The sequence below is a fragment of the Nothoprocta perdicaria genome, unplaced genomic scaffold, assembly GCF_003342845.1.
Source record: "Nothoprocta perdicaria isolate Ctin4 unplaced genomic scaffold, notPer1 scaffold_151, whole genome shotgun sequence".
Taxonomy (NCBI): Eukaryota; Metazoa; Chordata; class Aves; order Tinamiformes; family Tinamidae; genus Nothoprocta; species Nothoprocta perdicaria.
In genome coordinates this window covers 1,091,042-1,107,618 of record NW_020454661.1, presented here as the reverse complement: position 1 = coordinate 1,107,618, position 16,577 = coordinate 1,091,042, and the positions used below count along the sequence as shown (strand labels likewise).

At 46.0% G+C, this 16,577-nt stretch overlaps 1 protein-coding gene across 2 annotated transcripts in view; it reads left to right on the top strand.

Moving 5' to 3' along the window:
- The window catches only part of ATP9B (ATPase phospholipid transporting 9B (putative)), a 140,180-nt gene extending 138,147 nt beyond the window's left edge, over nucleotides 1–2,033 (top strand). For both annotated transcript variants that reach the window (XM_026034875.1, XM_026034874.1), the window contains one exon: nucleotides 471–2,033. In XM_026034875.1, coding sequence (XP_025890660.1) covers nucleotides 471–607 — 137 coding nt within the window. In that variant the 3' untranslated portion in view covers nucleotides 608–2,033. The remainder of the gene's footprint in view (nucleotides 1–470) is intronic.
- The last annotated feature ends 14,544 nt before the right edge of the window (nucleotides 2,034–16,577 follow it).

Genomic DNA, 16,577 nt, shown 5'->3' with positions numbered 1-16,577 from the left:
TTGGGAGCTTGCATTCTCGTGGATTAAAATGTATTCTTAGTTGCAGAAAAATAAGATATGCTAGCATACCCTTTAAAGCAAAGAAGTATTGCTATTAGATGCTGTTTCCCCTGATGTTATTTTCTGTTGCAAAGCAGCTTAAGGAGCATATAGGGCCACTGAAGTCTAGGGGAAAAAAAAACCTAGTCAATTGACAAAAATAAAATGGTAGGGTTGACTGTCTCTGTGTTCCAAATAACCCATTGTTTAGGTTGCTGGTTTGTTTTTGTGGTCTGTGAGTGTGTGTGCGTTTTATTGATAGTGTCTTTGGGGGGGGAGGCGGGTTTGTTTGTTCTTGTTGTTTTCTTGCATGGTCTTAAACAATGGCATGAGCAAACAATTAAGCGAGATTTAATGACTTTGCACCGTGGAAGTCCCAGCTTCCATGTTATCAGTTCCCATTATTTATTTTCTTTTTTTTATTCCTGCAGATGTTGCCTTTATCACAACTGTGACCTTCCTGTGGAAAGTGTCAGCGATCACTGTTGTAAGCTGTCTTCCACTTTACATTCTCAAGTACTTGAAGCGCAAATTCTCTCCTCCGAGTTACTCCAAGCTTACCTCGTAAAAGTGAACATATTCCTAGGGTTTTTCCACACATGCCAGTCCGCATATTGCACATTCACTGTGCTTTTGTGTCTCTAGTTTTATGATGGACTAACAAAATAAAAGTAAAGGAGTGAATGGAGCACAAGAAGAGGAAACAACTGACATACTGTAACATAAGACTACTGGAAGTAAACTAAATTTTCTTCATGTTGTCTTTTTTTTTCAACTTTTTTTTACATTCAATCGTTACGATTATAAAATAAAACTGAATTTTCTTTGAGTTGACAATGTTTCTGAATGATTTCATTGCTACTGTAAAGGATTTTTTTCCTATTGCACTAATCTTCTGCAAGTTTAATTGAAAGCTTCTTTAATTATTACATAACTTTCTAATGAATTCAAGTCGTTTCCTTCAATGTTTATATATAGAAAAGTTCATTCCTCCATACTTACTGTAACAAACCTAGTAGCTGTAAATGCCATTGTCTGTATTAGCTGCTAAATATTATTCATCGTCAGACATTGATTAATATGCACTATTTGAATTATGTACAGATGTCTGCATAGCACAGTATTACTTTAGGAGCTGTTGTCCTTTTCTGTACTCTCCATTTCTGGCATCAGTAAATATAACAGGTCTGTAGTGTTGACAGCAGTTCTTTAAATGCACAGTAAAGCCAAGTTGCACAAAATCTGTTCAAAAATAAATGGTAAAAAATTCTGTACATAATTCCACTTCACCTGTTGATTTGTACAGAATATCAAAGACATGGCTGCTCAGTAAATGTTGAAAAATTCTTACTCATTTTGTATTTGTAAAACTGCAAATAGTGTGAAAGTACATTTCTATATAACAGAAGTCCAGTAAATCTTGTATTAGCTAATATGTTTAAATTGCCTTGTAATCTGTTTACTTAGGTTACTCAGGTAAAAGGAAGCGAGATGAACACATGAGCATTATGCTAGGAGAATCTGTCGTCTTCTAAGCTGTAAAGATGTTTTATGTTTTTATAACTCAGTTTGTCAGGTACAAACTTGCTTACAAAATATCACACGGTTTTTTCTTGTTGTGAACTGTCAAATGTCAAAGCTAGGTGTCTTCACCGAGTTGTAACACATTATAACAACTGAAGGTTTGTCCCAGAAAATGATGTTCTGTGATCTGATACAATCTGAAGGGTTCAAATTTTAGGTCCTGTACTGGGATAAAGGATACATTAATTTCCCGTTCTGATATAAATTTGCTTTCTCAAGCAGTATCTTTGGCATAGTCTGTTACTTGGTGGCAAGGGAAAGCTTAATTATCCATGCTTTATTTATTAAATATTTATGTGTATGTTTTTAAGCAGTTGATACAGATGTCATTTTTACGTTTGACTGTATGTCTTTACAGCCTAATTCCTTGTTTAATCCCTTTGCCCTCATGCCATTTTTATATTAGATGAGTGAGAAAGACTATAGTGAGAAAGGTAACTGTTTCCAGGAAAAGCAGAGGGAGCTGCTGAGGAGCTAGTTGGACTCCACACCATTAGTTTTGTTCTGAAAGTCTTTCTTACTAGCTATCTGTCTGCTTTTTATTTAAAAAATTCTCATTCCTCACTATAAAAGCAATAAAGCCGAATTTCTACGAAATATTATTAATGGCACATGTATTAAGCTATAGTAGTGTTTCTTTGAATGGCTTAACACTGCAATCGTGAGACCCTCTGCGAGCTCACTTCAGKGAAGTCCCCACAAGATGTCACTATTCTTTTGTGCTAGCAGAAGCTTTTCTTTCAGTTTGAATGATTTTCACCAGGTATCAATGCTTTATATTTTTCATTTAATCCTGTGATCTCATTTGCCGCTGATTTGCTTTAATTTTCTGCTTTTCCTAAGAAGTGATAATTTCTCTAGGCCAATTAATGTACTTTATAGATGTGCTAAGTAAGGAAAGTTAACAGTTCTGACATGTAATGAAGTTTTCTTCAGACCGGTTTTGTCTTACTGGCCTTGAGCTCACAACCTACATGTAAGAATCGGTGGGTAAGAGACCTGGTCATCCTTCATCTAAACCTCTCGCCTTTGACCTCAGCCAGGTCAGAAATCAAACTAGCAGTACAAAAGAGATAGTAATACCTTAATACAGCTGTATGACATGGTCATATCCATGTGCGTAGACTTTAAAGCAGACATACTGATCTTTAGCATTAAAACTTTGAGGTTAACATGGCAGCAGGTGTATAGATCCTACACACAAGTATAAGGCTTCAAAAGGCCAGTCTGTGGAGTGCCTGTTTGCTTAGAGCATTTTCAGTCCACAGCAAAGGTCTAGTTTCAGCCAGCACTTTATTTTGAGCACTGTGCAGGAGTCTCTCAGGTCATCGCCTTGATTTTGAGGTTCAGTGAGGTCAGTGCAAAGCTGTCTGTACCAGGAGAGTTCATTTTATATCCGCTCAAGTCACTCCRCCACAGCCCCATAGTGGGACAGCATTACCTTACCGCAGTGGTGTACAGGTAGCAATGTCAACACCAAACTTAAGCATTGTGATATGATATCTTTGAATAGAAAGCTGTAGTATATCCTGGATTTTGGCACAATGTAAATTAAGTACCCTTGCAATACCTGGCTCTCCGAAGAAAGGTCTGGTAAGAGGTCTCTCATTTCTTGAGAATCTCATTCTGTTACCAGTTCACATCAGTATGTATCAGGAATCAGTCTGTGGAACTGTATCAGCGTTCAAAAACAGAGATTTAAGGCTCGAATTTGCAAGTCACACCCATAAGGACCTTAGTTTTATTTGGTATTAAATAAACATTTACTTTTGTGGGCTGCTMTATCCTTTTGCTGTTGTTGAAATGATTAAATCATCAATGTGAAACATATTTAGAAAACAGTTTCAGAATTGGGATGGGAAGGGCAAGATATGAACGGGAACTGCTTCACTAAGTAACGTATTTGAGCATCTTGATCTGTTTAGACCATGTTCATGAGCTTATGAGCTAAACCTTGTCTGGACTTCCTGTGCATTTTGTTGGAGAACACAGGAGGAAAGAAGAGGTCCTGCAGACATAAGTACTGAAAATTATATCCCATTTCTTCTGACGCTATTCTAAATTGATGTGCTTGTGCAACTGCTGGAAGACATTTTACTGAAGAAAGTATTAGTTTGCAAATGGAAGCCAAAAATGGAAGCCTTGCATATTTAACATTAAATCGGTGGCACTTTTCCCTGAATGTGTTTACAACAATGTTTTTATGTTCCAGCTGAGCTTTCTGACACATACCCTCAGTTCAACTGCAAGATGTCTTCTGCTTTCTTCCTRAAATTTCTCAGAGTGGCTTTCCAAGCATGTCTTTGCTTTCATATGTACACATGAAGCATGTGTTTTGATTGACAGCATCCAACTGAGACAGCTTGTACTGCTGTCCCCATACCATGGATCACCAAAAATGTATGGACCTATCCAGTTTTCATTCTTGTCTCAAAACCCCTCTGCGAGAGGGAACTTCTCATACAGGGTACCAGTTCTGCAGGTATTTAAGCAAAAATRTTAATATTCTGGCTCAGGGCTTCCTTCTCCAACAGCAGTGCAGCTTGAGGCATTCAGAGCCTGAGGACCTCTCTGCCTGCACCTTGCCGACGTGAACAATGGTGAGACAGACCCAGGGAAGGTTGACTGATATTGCAGTCATTCCTAGGAGCCTTTGCAGCTCTAGCTTAGGTGGAGTTTCCCCTTATTTTTGCCAGTTAGAGCAAAGAATGGGGCCAGCCGGCTCTTGTTACACTTCTTTTAATAACCTTCCTGTATCTGAGCTGTTGTTATTATACCTCAGTATAAACTTGAAGGCAATCAAAAAAGCCCTTCAATATGTGAGCCCCCTGTTGGGAGGAAAATCAGTACAAGTGCACGGAGACAACACAGATCGAACATTACATGTAAACAAACAGGAGGCACAGTGTCTTTAACGCTGTGTTAAAAAGCATAGGAATTTCTTTTGTAAACAGAACACTCTTAAAGCAAGATACTTYGCAGCAACTATTAACCACCCAGCAGATGCCCTCAGCAGGGTTCGCAGCTGTTGCTCTGTGTGGGAATTTGCTCAACCAATTGCCAGCAAAATCTTTCTCAAATAGCGAATCACATTCAAAGACCTATTTGCTACTCCATCGAGCCAACCCATAGTTTTCATCAAGATATTTTAAAGTGGAGGTTGCACAAACCGGGGCCTTCAATAGACTCAAATGAGAGAGCACCTTGCAGTTCTCATGTTTTCTGTTCTTCCATCCCTGACCAGGTTTTAGCAAAATTGTAGCTGAGATTTCTCTTTATTGTAGTTACCTCCTGCCCTCCAGCATTTTCTCAATTTTAGATCATGATCTGTGATGTTGAACCTCTCTGTGGTTAGAAAAAGGCTAGTTCTAGGAACATTTAGCTTTTGTTTTAGTGAGCTCTAAGAAAGCAGAAGTGACTTCCAGAAGAAGTGACATTGCTTTTCATAATTGTTAAGTGTGATAAGATTTTATGACCTGTCCTTTATTCCTCTAGCAGAAAATTAACAAGGTTGATTTCCTTTTCTATAGAGATTACATATCTGTAATCTGTACGTTTCCATACGTAATTACAAGAGCCTTGGTTGCAGTGTTCTTACAGATTTAAAAGCAAGCAGTATACAGAATAGACCATTGAAATTCTTACTTGTAGAATTACTTTCCCCTATTTCTCTGTAATGTACACATTGAGTTTTTCCATGGTCTCTCTGTGTTTTGTGGTGTTTTTGCTCCAGGTCCCAAGCATGAATTTGATTTTGCAAAGTATACACACGTCATGTGGAAGCAAATTATAGATAACTACTTCAAAAGGCTGTTGAAAATTAATTCCTGGGCTTTTGGGCTTGGAGAGTGGGGGTGCTAATGGATRTTAGTTCTGAGTTGACCTAAAAGGGCTAAGAGCATCCCCATGTGTTATATATTTATGGCAATCATCTATTCCCTATTCAAAGGAAAGATCTGAGAGTTCTCCATCAAGAAGATTCCCCTGGGGGAAACCTTGTTGCCACATGTGCTCAGTTGAGGAAGATGAGCTCTTGTCTCCCCTACTTGGAACCACTGACTGCTGCCTTCTTTTGCCATCAAATTCCAAGTTCATTTCCAAGAAAAAGACTGTTCCACATGCACGTGCATTTCCACCCATGCAGGCTGCTGCCCAAAGTACTTGGTCCTTTTCTCAGGACATTGGTTCTCCCACAGATAGTCCTTTGAAGGTGATTGCTTATCTTGTTCTCAGCTACCTGGAGCTTAACCTAGATGTAGGAGGTAAGTTTCCTCTCTTGAATATTGCAGGCAAGAAGAGTAACACAGACATCATCTRGCACGTTCTTACCCCTACTCAAGTGCAGCTAAAGCAATCCTATGTGTTCCAAAAAACATCGTCTGATGCTCACCGTAACTTAGGTTAGTAATGCCTTTAACTTGTGCGGATTAAGAGGAAGAAAATAAAGTGGAAATCTTAAACAAAAAAAGCCATTTGATAACATTTTCAAAAACTAAATTTGTCTAAACCATGTTTTAAGTTTATGCATAGCCAAAGGAGTAGAGCTACTAAGGGAAAACATTAGTTAGAGCCAAACTCAGGCACACAAGCCTGGAAGAAGCAAACTGCAATAGTCAAAGCCAATACCCAATTCTGACTAGTTCTGCTATAAAGTCTGCCGCTGCTTATGCTATAGGTCTCTACAAAGATGTTTTTCTTAGATCAAAGACCATGCTCTGCCGGCATCGTCGARCAGACACTGAAATTTTGCCATTTTTAGTCCTGTATCCACATTGCTGAGTTGTCTTTGCAGTAGCAACCGTATAAATGCGTCTTGGCCCAGCTCTGTCCACTTGCATGTCAAGAGGCATAGGTGTGAGCAGCGCCTGAGCACTGAACCTTTCCTGCTGTGGAAGCAATCAGGTACTGTGTAATGCTGGGTGGGAAGCAGGGCAAAGAAAAATAAGCCGTCTCGGTGTAGCCTGCAGCAGATTTCTTTTGTGGGAGAGTGGGAAGGAAGCCAAGCTGCTCGTGGCGTAAGCGCATCGCTCGCGCACCATCTGTCCAAAAGCAATTACTTGGAAATGGCAGGTGAGGTGGGGGAGAGAGGCTGCACCTCGGCGGTGATGCAGAGCCAGCTGGAGCCGCTGATGGAGTGCTCAGCAGCGCCAAAGTCTCTCTTCTTGACACGCGGGTRACTCATGCTGCCACTTCAGACACATGAACGCCGTGAGAGATGGAGTTCGCTGCCGGAGAGCTGTGGAAAGGTGTCCTAAAGGAAGGCYGGTCCCACAGGCAGGCAGCGCGGGCAGGGTGCGGGGCTGCGGTGGTGGAAGCTGCTGCRCTTCACGGGGCCTCAGACCAGCCCTGGGAAACGCGCTCACAGCTCACGGCTGGGGAAGGAGAAGGGAGCGTGTGGGAARACATAACATAGCTCTTGAAAGCCAGCAAAAATTTCTACCCAAAATACTGATTRGCCCCATGTGGTGGAAAAAAAATCCATGTTTTTCTATGCATCCATTTCACTTCAGCTCTCCACAACTTCTGCCTCAGGTTTGCCACTGTGGAAGGAGATAATGTTTGGAGACACTGAATTCCTGCTCTCTTTAGCTACCTTCTGTCTTGCTACTCCACTCAGCTGTGGTTAGAGACACTGAATTCCTGCTCTCTTTAGCTACCTTCTGTCTTGCTACTCCACTCAGCCGTGGTTAGAGAAAGCAAGCAGCTCCTCTCCCTGCGGAAAGCAACCTGGCCACGGCTTGCAGTTACGGCGGCGAAGTCTGCGTGGTTTGCCTGTGTGCTCCTGCGCTACCCAACACTCATCACAGAGGTGCAGTCCCCACACACAACACGCTGCCTTGGCCAGGTAGAAAGCAGACCCAGCACTTGTGGCCTGGAGCCATCCTGGGCACACTGCGAGGTCTCCCTTGTGAACTGCTCTTACTGCAAAGTCCTCAGGTCATTTCACAGCCCCTGGCCCTTCTTCRGCACCTTCTGCTGCTTCTGCTTCTTTGATCTCCAACTCTCTGAGTAACCTGGGTGTCTGTATCCTCTTTGAAATTGCAGCCTGCTGATCTGGTAGCTCCTGACTCAAGCAGAGTCACATCTCTGTGTGGGTCAGCGTTGGTGACTCTAGCTGAGACTTTGTTTTATTTTTATTGTATTTATTTTTAAAGATGAGATGCAAAGAAATTCCATAAGAGAGAGACTCAGCTGGTGATCATGTGAAGCAAGTGAGCAAGCGGCTGCTTGGGGATGATTTGTGGAGCGGGAGGAGCTGAATTCAGCACATGCATGTCCAGTTCAATTGCTGCAGAAGTTTTAGAGGGACAACACCAGGAAAAGTTGCCCTCTAGAAACTCAGGGGAAAAAAAAAAAAAAAAAAAAAAAAAGAAAAAAAGCCTTTCTGTAGCTTTCTTGTTACCTGTCCTTCCTGTTAGAATCCCAGACATCTCCTAGCTCTTCTGCTTTGCATCCCTCCTTTTCTGGTTTGATAGTGTTCAGAGGTTTGGAAAGTGTGGGAACTTTCTCTCAWGAGAGAGAAAAGGTAAGAGCTGCTCGGGAGTCTGCAAGGCAGCAGAATTAATCAGCTCCATGGTAGGCAAGTTTCAAAGGAAGCATCAAAACCCTAGGCAGGAACCAAGAGCTTAKAAACATGAGGAAGGTAAAGCATATTAATTTCCATATTCTCACCAACAGAACAGTTTTCATTACAAGTTGAAGGGTTCTCCACTAGAAGTGACTAGTGACTTTGAATGCTACCCTTTTTAAGCTCTTCAGTTTGTAATTAGGAGTCTAATTTCCAGAAAATCAGAAATTTTGGTCAGCCAAAATTTTCAGTCATCAGGGAATAGAAAAAAAAAGAAGATGGGAGAAGCAAATAACTAACCTTTATTGGAATYACATTAGGTACAGTCCTTGAAAAGCATGCAGGAGACCAAGATACAGGTTTTTCAGAGAGAGGGAAACAGCCACTTCGCCCCTTAGGRGAGTGGAAAGTGCCGCCCCTTGGGAGAGGGAAAACTGTCTACGTGTACCGAGAGTAGAGGCAAGTGGGAAAACACGAAGAGTCACAGGAGAGAGGAATTACAAAGCACTTTCAAGCTGAAGTCAGGCCGGTGAGATGGAGGTAGAGCCCGTGGGTGAGGAGGAGGGTCCTGGGAGCTCCTCTAAGCCACTTTGGAGGGAAGAAGTGGAGCTTCTTTCTTATGAGGAGGCAGAGTTTTCATCAAGATGTTAAACATTCATTTAAAACCTTTGGGCGAGGAGGGGAAGGCTGATGTTTCACTTGATAGTGTCATATACAGAGAGGGAGAACTTTTCTTTTAACCAGGGACGTTTTCATGCCCCTTTCATTTGAGTGACGCTTTACCTCCCTTGGCAGCACTTCACTCTCGCGCTSTCAGACCTGACTAACTCGGGACATAACTGGCAAGTCTGAAATTTCTCAGCCCAGTATTACGATGGCAGTAGCTGTAAGTTACCACTGGAGAGGCAGAAGCAGCGAGAGGGGGAGACCTTGCCCGCTGTGCAAGCCGGCAGGGTTTCATGCCCCCCGGCCCTTCAGCCCAGCGCGCAGCAGCATCCCTGCCTCCCACAACCTCCTTTTCCTTCTAACTCAGCGTCCTCCTCTCAGCAGAGACCAGAAGAGGGCAGTGGAAGCTAACAAATAACTGTAAGGTCCTACCGTCCATATGGCAAAAGCTGCTTCAATAACCAACGAAAACTCCCCTCGCTGCGAGGTACTCACTACTAGCTTTATAAAACTATGTTTCTGTAGCAGGGGAAAGAGTCTTTTTCACTATCTTAGTCTTAGATTTTCCGGCTGAGGCAGAAATTGCTCCGATGAAAGGGGTTATTTCCAAAGTAGTCGTTGTCAAAGTGGATCATCTTGATGCCTACACACGGAGATGTTTTCTCTGCATGACAGGGTGTTTTCAAACAGTGCAAGTATTGAATTGTGGAGGTGTTTTAGCTGGCAGTCTGCCTGGGTTGGGTTCGAACTAAAGTCTTGGGTGTTTGGCACTTTCCCTAGCTAAAGTGAAGCTGTAGTTTCTATTCGGCTCGTTTTGGGGTGAAAGGAGGTGGGAAAAATCCCTCAGCACAAAACTGCTCAGGTCGCATCTACTGTGACTAYGAGAGTGCTTCTGTAGCCATGGAAAGGACCAGGGTGTCAGAGCCCAGAGAGTTAATRTCAAGACCTGCTTTTAACAGCTTTTTGCCAGATTTGCCAGACAGTTGCGGCCGAAGTCAAAATGGATTCCTGTGTGGGTTGAACCCTGGTTAAAGCTGTTGCCAGCGCTCTGATGCAGATGGAGCCGGGCTAGCAGGGCAGCGTGTTTCATCTCAGCAAGGTGTTCCCCTCCCTGTCACTTCTGAGTCATCAAAGTCCACGCGTCTGCCAGCCCCAGCTGTGTGGTCAGCTCTGTGAAACCATGTCTCGCCAGCCCTACCACAGCCTTCCTCCGCATCACCTCACCAACACCCCAAAAAGCCCTCAGAGAGGCTTCATGATCCCCAGAGACCCTCCTGACTGAATTGGGAGTTCATGCTTTGTCCTTTCCCTCTTACTGCCCTGCTCTGATCTACCAGTGATACCAGCCTTAATGCCTGRCCTGGCTCTTTCATCCACCCCTGGAGAAGCAGTACCTTTCAACGGGTTTTTGGCCCTAGGAACCATCTTCAAACGCCTTCTCAAGACAAACTTTCACTGCGAAGCCACTGAGACGTGTGAACCATAAACTCCAAATGGAGGAGATGTGTGTGCAGTTGCTGGAGCCCCTTTCCATCCAGTCCCTTTCCATGGGCATTTCAAGAGGTGAGGCCTCCACATGAAGGTGCTATGGAGCCTCCTACAGCCCTGGTCAGGTGGAGGGGCTCATAGCAACAGCAGCAAATGCTAAGCAGGGTGAGCCTGGCCTTTCCTAGTTCTGCTGGAGACTACTGGCCACTTCTGCAAAATCAGCCTGCGTTGACTTACTGGAGCGCAGCCAGCAAAGCCTGGAGKCAAATCCCAGACTTCCAGACTTGATGATTTTGACTCATGTAACTTGAGAAACACTAAGCAAAGTGTTTCATTGTGGCACAGGTCTGAGGCACTGCTCCGAGCAGCGGCGCTGGGCGGCAGAGCAGCAGCCCTCAGCTCCAGGCCTCAGCCGGGGCAGCAAGCGGCTCTGCCCCCGACACGCACCTCCCGGCCTGGGGACTTTCCTCCGCAGGAGTCTGAGAGCATCCTGCAAAACTGTTCTCAGCTCTCAGGTTTAGTCTCTCCTTTCATAGCTCTCTCCTAGGATAAGGTCTTAACCTCTCATTTTCCACCTTATTTTGGAAAAGGTCATTTTTTTGCCTTTATTATTATTATTATTATTATTATTATTATTATAGTTTTCCCCCATGTTACTGCTTGGTGGATAGCTCCAGCCTGCCTCAGTAAATATGAGGCTAAACATTCTTTCTCTGCTGTACTTCATAGTTCACATAACAGAGGTGTGATTGCCCTGGGCAGCATTTACCTTATCTGAGCTGCTTGGTTTTGCACCCAACATGCACATTTGTGGGGAGCCTCCTCCTCACATGACTGAGAGGCATCTTTAATGTTGTAATGTATTTTGTGCACTTGACCTGAAGACAAGCTAAACTGGACTCTTAGGAGAACAGGAGAGTCTTGAAAGCAAARAAAAGTCTTATTTTGTATGAGCTTCATGGTGTCTCCTCAACTGTTGCATATATAYTTATATATATGCATTAGCCTGAGATATGATGGTCTCCAAGAAGCCCTCAGCTGCAGAGCAGGGTGCTTGGTGTCGTGGTGCTGTGTGGTTTCATAGCTGTGTTGTTGCACTGCAGCACAACTTGGAGCAGAAGAACCATGATGGGTCGGCACGGTGTTTTCTTTCTGGTGTTTTCCTTATGCTGAGAATAAGAGCTGAGAATCGGAGATGTTTAAAACGCTGACGCAAAGGAGGTCATCCTAAAAAACATTTGCAGGGCCTTGCAAAAGTTCTGCATCACAAACGGTGCTCACCAAGCAAGTGCGATGACTTCATACACTTGTTTTTCAGAGACTTTACTGAAGCATCCTAGATATAAGCCTGACCCTGCTAATGTTTGCAAATGTACCTTGTTCTAGTTGCTAGTGAATTCTAGCTCTCGCATACAGCAACAGATGCAACAGAAGAGATGGGTTCTTCCTGAGACTTTCTAGTTCTGCATACTCATTTGGAAATCAATTTAATGCATTTTAATTGCCTATTTTTCTCCTTGGTTTTCTCTTTACAGCTACACACCAGAAAAAAAAATAATAAGCTAGAGTCTAGCCAGGCAGGCTGCTAATAGGTAAGGTTGACTCGAGAAGTTTTTAATTTCCAGCATTTGTTCTTCAAGACAGCTATTTTGAGCATGCAAGGGTGTCACAAAACAGGAATCCTCTCATTCGCTAATGGAGCAAAAGCTTTTGGCTTATGTGCCGTTTTGCTATGCAAAGAACGAAACATTTAGATCCTTGCCCAAAGTAGAGAGGCTTCGCAATCCTTTTCAGGGTGCTGGTCCCCTTAACCAGATCATCCCTATAGAGAAAATACCTATTGTACATGAATGATGAGGTGAGAAGAATCAGGGAGGTGAGATGTAAGGGGTGAGGAGGTGAGGGAATATGTCAGGAACTTAYTCTTTAGGCAGCATTTCGTGATGCCCTTGACTGAAGGGAAATCTCTGCCCCTGCCACGCTGGTGGAGGGGCTGGTGGCAGGACTTAACTGAGCTCCATGGCATCCCTGGGGGGGCTGAACCAGCAGAGCTGCCCAGAGCTGTACAGGGAACTGGGGTCAGAGCCACCCGAGGATTGYATCCGAAGGATCTCAGCCTTCCCTCCTGAAGCTGCTGGAGATGGCTGAGCTCAGGGTCTCTGTCATTGCCCCTTTGCTTTCGATGGCATGCCCTTCTTCACAGCTTTCAGCTTTCAGGCCAAAAAGTGGCAAATTTCATCCCTATCCAAGGATATTTACTTTGGAAAGACTGACCAGCTCAGAATTGGATGAGAACAGRGAAGAGGATTGTGCTTTCCACCATAAGGCTGGAGCTGCTGGTTASCTAGTTTAAAGGTAAAGGATGCTCCCCCACAACACATAGCCCTGCAAAAGAGAGAGAAAAACAACCACCTTGGCACCTCATTTCACCACCTAGAAAATGTTCCCCTTCTCCCCCACTTTCCCACATCCCCTGAGCTGCCCTGTGGGGAAAACTGGGGAGTGAGGTGGGAGGTTTATAGCATGAACTGGTGTTTTCAAGTATCTGGCACAAGGGGCCATGGTCAAAATTGCTGCTACAGAAGCCCAAATCCTAAGTGTCCACAAAGATCATGAAGGGGAGCCCAGAACAGTTTAAAGCAATGATTTTGTGCTTCCCGGAGTTTAACAAGGTTAGTGATTATGCATCCAAAGAAATGAGGTCAGTAGAGTACACAAGTATTGGAGTAGCAATATTAGAGGGATAAAACCTTGGGCAGGGAGGAAAGGCATGTCGTGCATGGGACTGGGCACGTGCRGAGCAAGGAGGCTCTCGCGGGGCTCGGCGCCACGACTCGCTCTCCTCAGGGTTGTGTGTGAAGGAGCCGGCAGTTGGATTGCGGAGTGGGGTGTCCAGACGCCCATGACATCATGGTAGGAGGGGAGGCTGCTGATAAATTTGAGGAATGCACCAGATTGCAGGAGGATTTGGAGCTGCCGGACTGTATTCCTTCATGYAGAGGAATTCAATAGGACACAGTGGACGTTTATTCATTTAGGGAGAACCAGGAGCACGTCTAAATGCAAGTTTAATGAACTAGAGCAGGAGGGAACTAACGCAGAAAGGGGCTCGGGTTGCAGTGAGCTGAATCACGGACATCTGGGGAAAAAAAAAAAAGGTGCTTTGCATCGCCTAAAAATCAGTGTGTGCTCCCCACGCTCCCCAGGATGAGTGAGGTGTGAGCAGCCACCCACACAGTGCACAGGAACCAACACATGCCCCAGGCTTGAGCCGCTGGCAAACACCACAAACTGCTATTTCCCTTCCCCGGGCAAGGAGMCGCCGGGCTGCCAGGCTGAATAGGGAATCGGGAAAGCCAGCGTGGCTTTGCTTAATTAACTATTTCTAGGCAAGGAGAAAGTCTCGGTGCCAGCCTCGATGCCAGCAACTGCACAAGTCGGAAGGACGTGAAATGCTGCTGGGGCTGCAGTGTGTGGTCTGGTAGCAAACTTCACCATTGCTCCTTTACAAGTCTGCCCATCCTAGGTACTGAAGGAGCTAGAGTAAGTGGTAGCTGTTATAACAAGTACTAAAAATTGTCACTTGTTTGGTAATGTTTTACAACCCAAACCAATAAATGCCTGCAATTATTATAACACATTAATGCATTATGCAATTGCAATAAAGGCATTTCTTTAACTGCCTCTGTATGGCACGTTTGACTTGCAGCGCCCAAGAGAAAAGGTGGGAGAGAGTGTTGGCATCTTTTAATGTGATGGTCCTTGCACTGTGTGACCCAGGGTGGGACGCCAAGGTCATGCAAGAGCTGCAAGCAAAGGAACAGGATTAGGCACTTCCCGGGCATGGAAGGATCCCCCTGCCCAGGACTCGGCTTTCTCCACAGGGTGAAAGCAAAGTGAAAAGAGAAGAGCCCCAACCATGAGCCACACGTGCCAGCGTGAATTTATTTCCCAGACCGGACACCTTTGTTTAATTCAGTCCCAGCTTTCTGCGTACGAGCCTGTTGCGTCTGTCTGATGTCTGTCTGTATTTTAAAAAGTCGGTGTCTGAATGGGTGGCTGTAGCTCCAAAGAGGTTTAAGTCCTTTGCTTGCAGTGCTTGGCTGGGCTCCTAAGCAGTCGTTTAAAGAGAGCCCACTAAATCAAAAGCCAGGTAAATCAACAGAGCACTCAGAGACGTAATGAGACTGGTTGGAGGGTAAATTACAACATTATTCAAGCACACAAAATTCCTCCTCTGGCATCCGTCCTGCTGAGCGCAACGCACCTTAAGGGCGGTGAGCTGGTTTCTGGCAGCCTCCGCAGGAGGCCGTGTCGGGAGGGTGGGAGGCGGCGCTGCCTCCCGGCCATCGTCCCCTCGTGCGCTCGGGGAGGCCCCGCGGCCGCTGGCCGTCGCAGCAGGGTGATGCATTGGGCAAGTGGAGCGGACCCTGCCAGGAGCCCCGGCCGTGTGCTCTCCCCCTTCCCAGGGGGGCTTGTGGCCATTTTCATTAGGATTCCTTTTCATTAGGAGACTTAGGAAGACATTAATTTGGGACTCAGCTAGGGAGACTCAAGATGAAAAAAAACTTTTGTTACAGTGAAGGAAATGCTGAGCAGGTGCCGACCACGACCTGAAAGGTGGGAGCACAGACCCTAAGACGATGGCCAGCAGTTATTTGTACCAGATATAAAAGGCAGCCTGAAACCTGCAAGGGCAAGGAGCCCAAAASAGAATGAAATTTCTCCACAGGCCACAGATATCTCCACAGGTCTTCCAATGGGTATCTTGATTTGCAGGATTGTGTATATTCATTGTAAGCTGCTACCTGCTATGAGGATACCACCAAGAGAGAGGTGAACTGGCAACTGCTTGTCCTGAGCGCTGGCAGTTTGCTCAGAGTGTGACAGGGGAAGCAAGGGGGGAATGTGGGTGACATCCCTGTGCAAGCAGGAGCAGCAGCGCCGGGCACTGAGCTGGCCTGGGCGGCCATGGCAGCGCTGTGGCCAAGCGAGGAAGGAGCTCTGGGCCAAGAAACAGGAGCCACGGGCACGACACAATGTAACATGGAAGCAAAATGATGCGTGTGAAGCCAGCCCTCCTCTGATGAAGGCATCCTGCATAAACACGCCACAGTTTGATTTTATTTTTCGGGGTAACAGCATGTTTGCATGCAAGCACTGAGGGCGGAGGGTGAATTTGCAGCCTCACTTGCAGAGCTGCATAGACAGGACAAAAGTGATCAGAAATCTCCTGCTCAGACTCGTGGTGCTGCCTCCTCCGCTCTGCTGTGCGCAGTTGAACTCAGAGCGTGGTGAGCGACCAAGCTGCACAGGGAAAAATGAAGAGACTCTGGGGCCTCCGGCAGCCCTGGTGGGAAAAGGGAAGGGTGTAGGAAACGCAGGGGCTAAAAATCCTGGTAAGGCAAGTTTCCTGACGGCTGTCTAGCCTCTCATGGCAGCAGAGTGGCTCCGCGGCAGCGCAGCCAGCAGGGATCAGGGCCGGCCTTGGAAGGACGGCRGAGCCAGGAGGCTGCAGCAGCCGCGTGTGGCAGCATCTCCCGCCACTGCACGCGAGCTCGACGCAGCTCCGAAGGCAACGGGGATCCCGTTTCTGTTCCCTGCTGACCCAGTGTGGGAGGTCACTGCAAATTGCTGTGGATACTCCAAGGCTGTCCTTGACCCTCCTCCTTTTTTTTTCTTTTCTTTTTTTTTTTTTCTTCCTGCGGAAAAAGATGTAGGTTTGTGTATTGGAAACTCGGGATTAATTAAAACCTATCGTAGCCATAGCAATTAAGGGGGGGTTTGGCCTCCAGATTTCGGACAAGGCAGGAAACAGGGAGGGCGGGGGGCCGTCGAGGCGCTCCGTGCCCGCGGTGCCCGCGCGGCAGCGCCTGGCACGGGCGCAGCGCCTCTCAGGAGCGGCCCGCGCGTTTGCTACAATAATCCACCGAAACAACAGCCGTCTAAAAATAGGGTTGTTTTCTGTACTAAGCTCCTTTTTAACTCCGTTAGTCATCACCGGCTCCTAAAATAAGCGCCGTGTAACAGTCTCTCCTAGTAGCGGCTGTAAACAAACGCGGGGCCGCGGGAGGCGCAGGGGAAGGGGAAGCGGCGGCCGCGGAGCGGGGCCGGGCGGCAGCGGCGGCCCCGGCAGCCCCGCGCTGCTGCTGCCGGGGCCGGGGCGCTGGAGCGGGGCCACGGTGCTCCGGGCAACGGCCTCAAACAGCTCGAAACAAGGCGGCGGATCCGG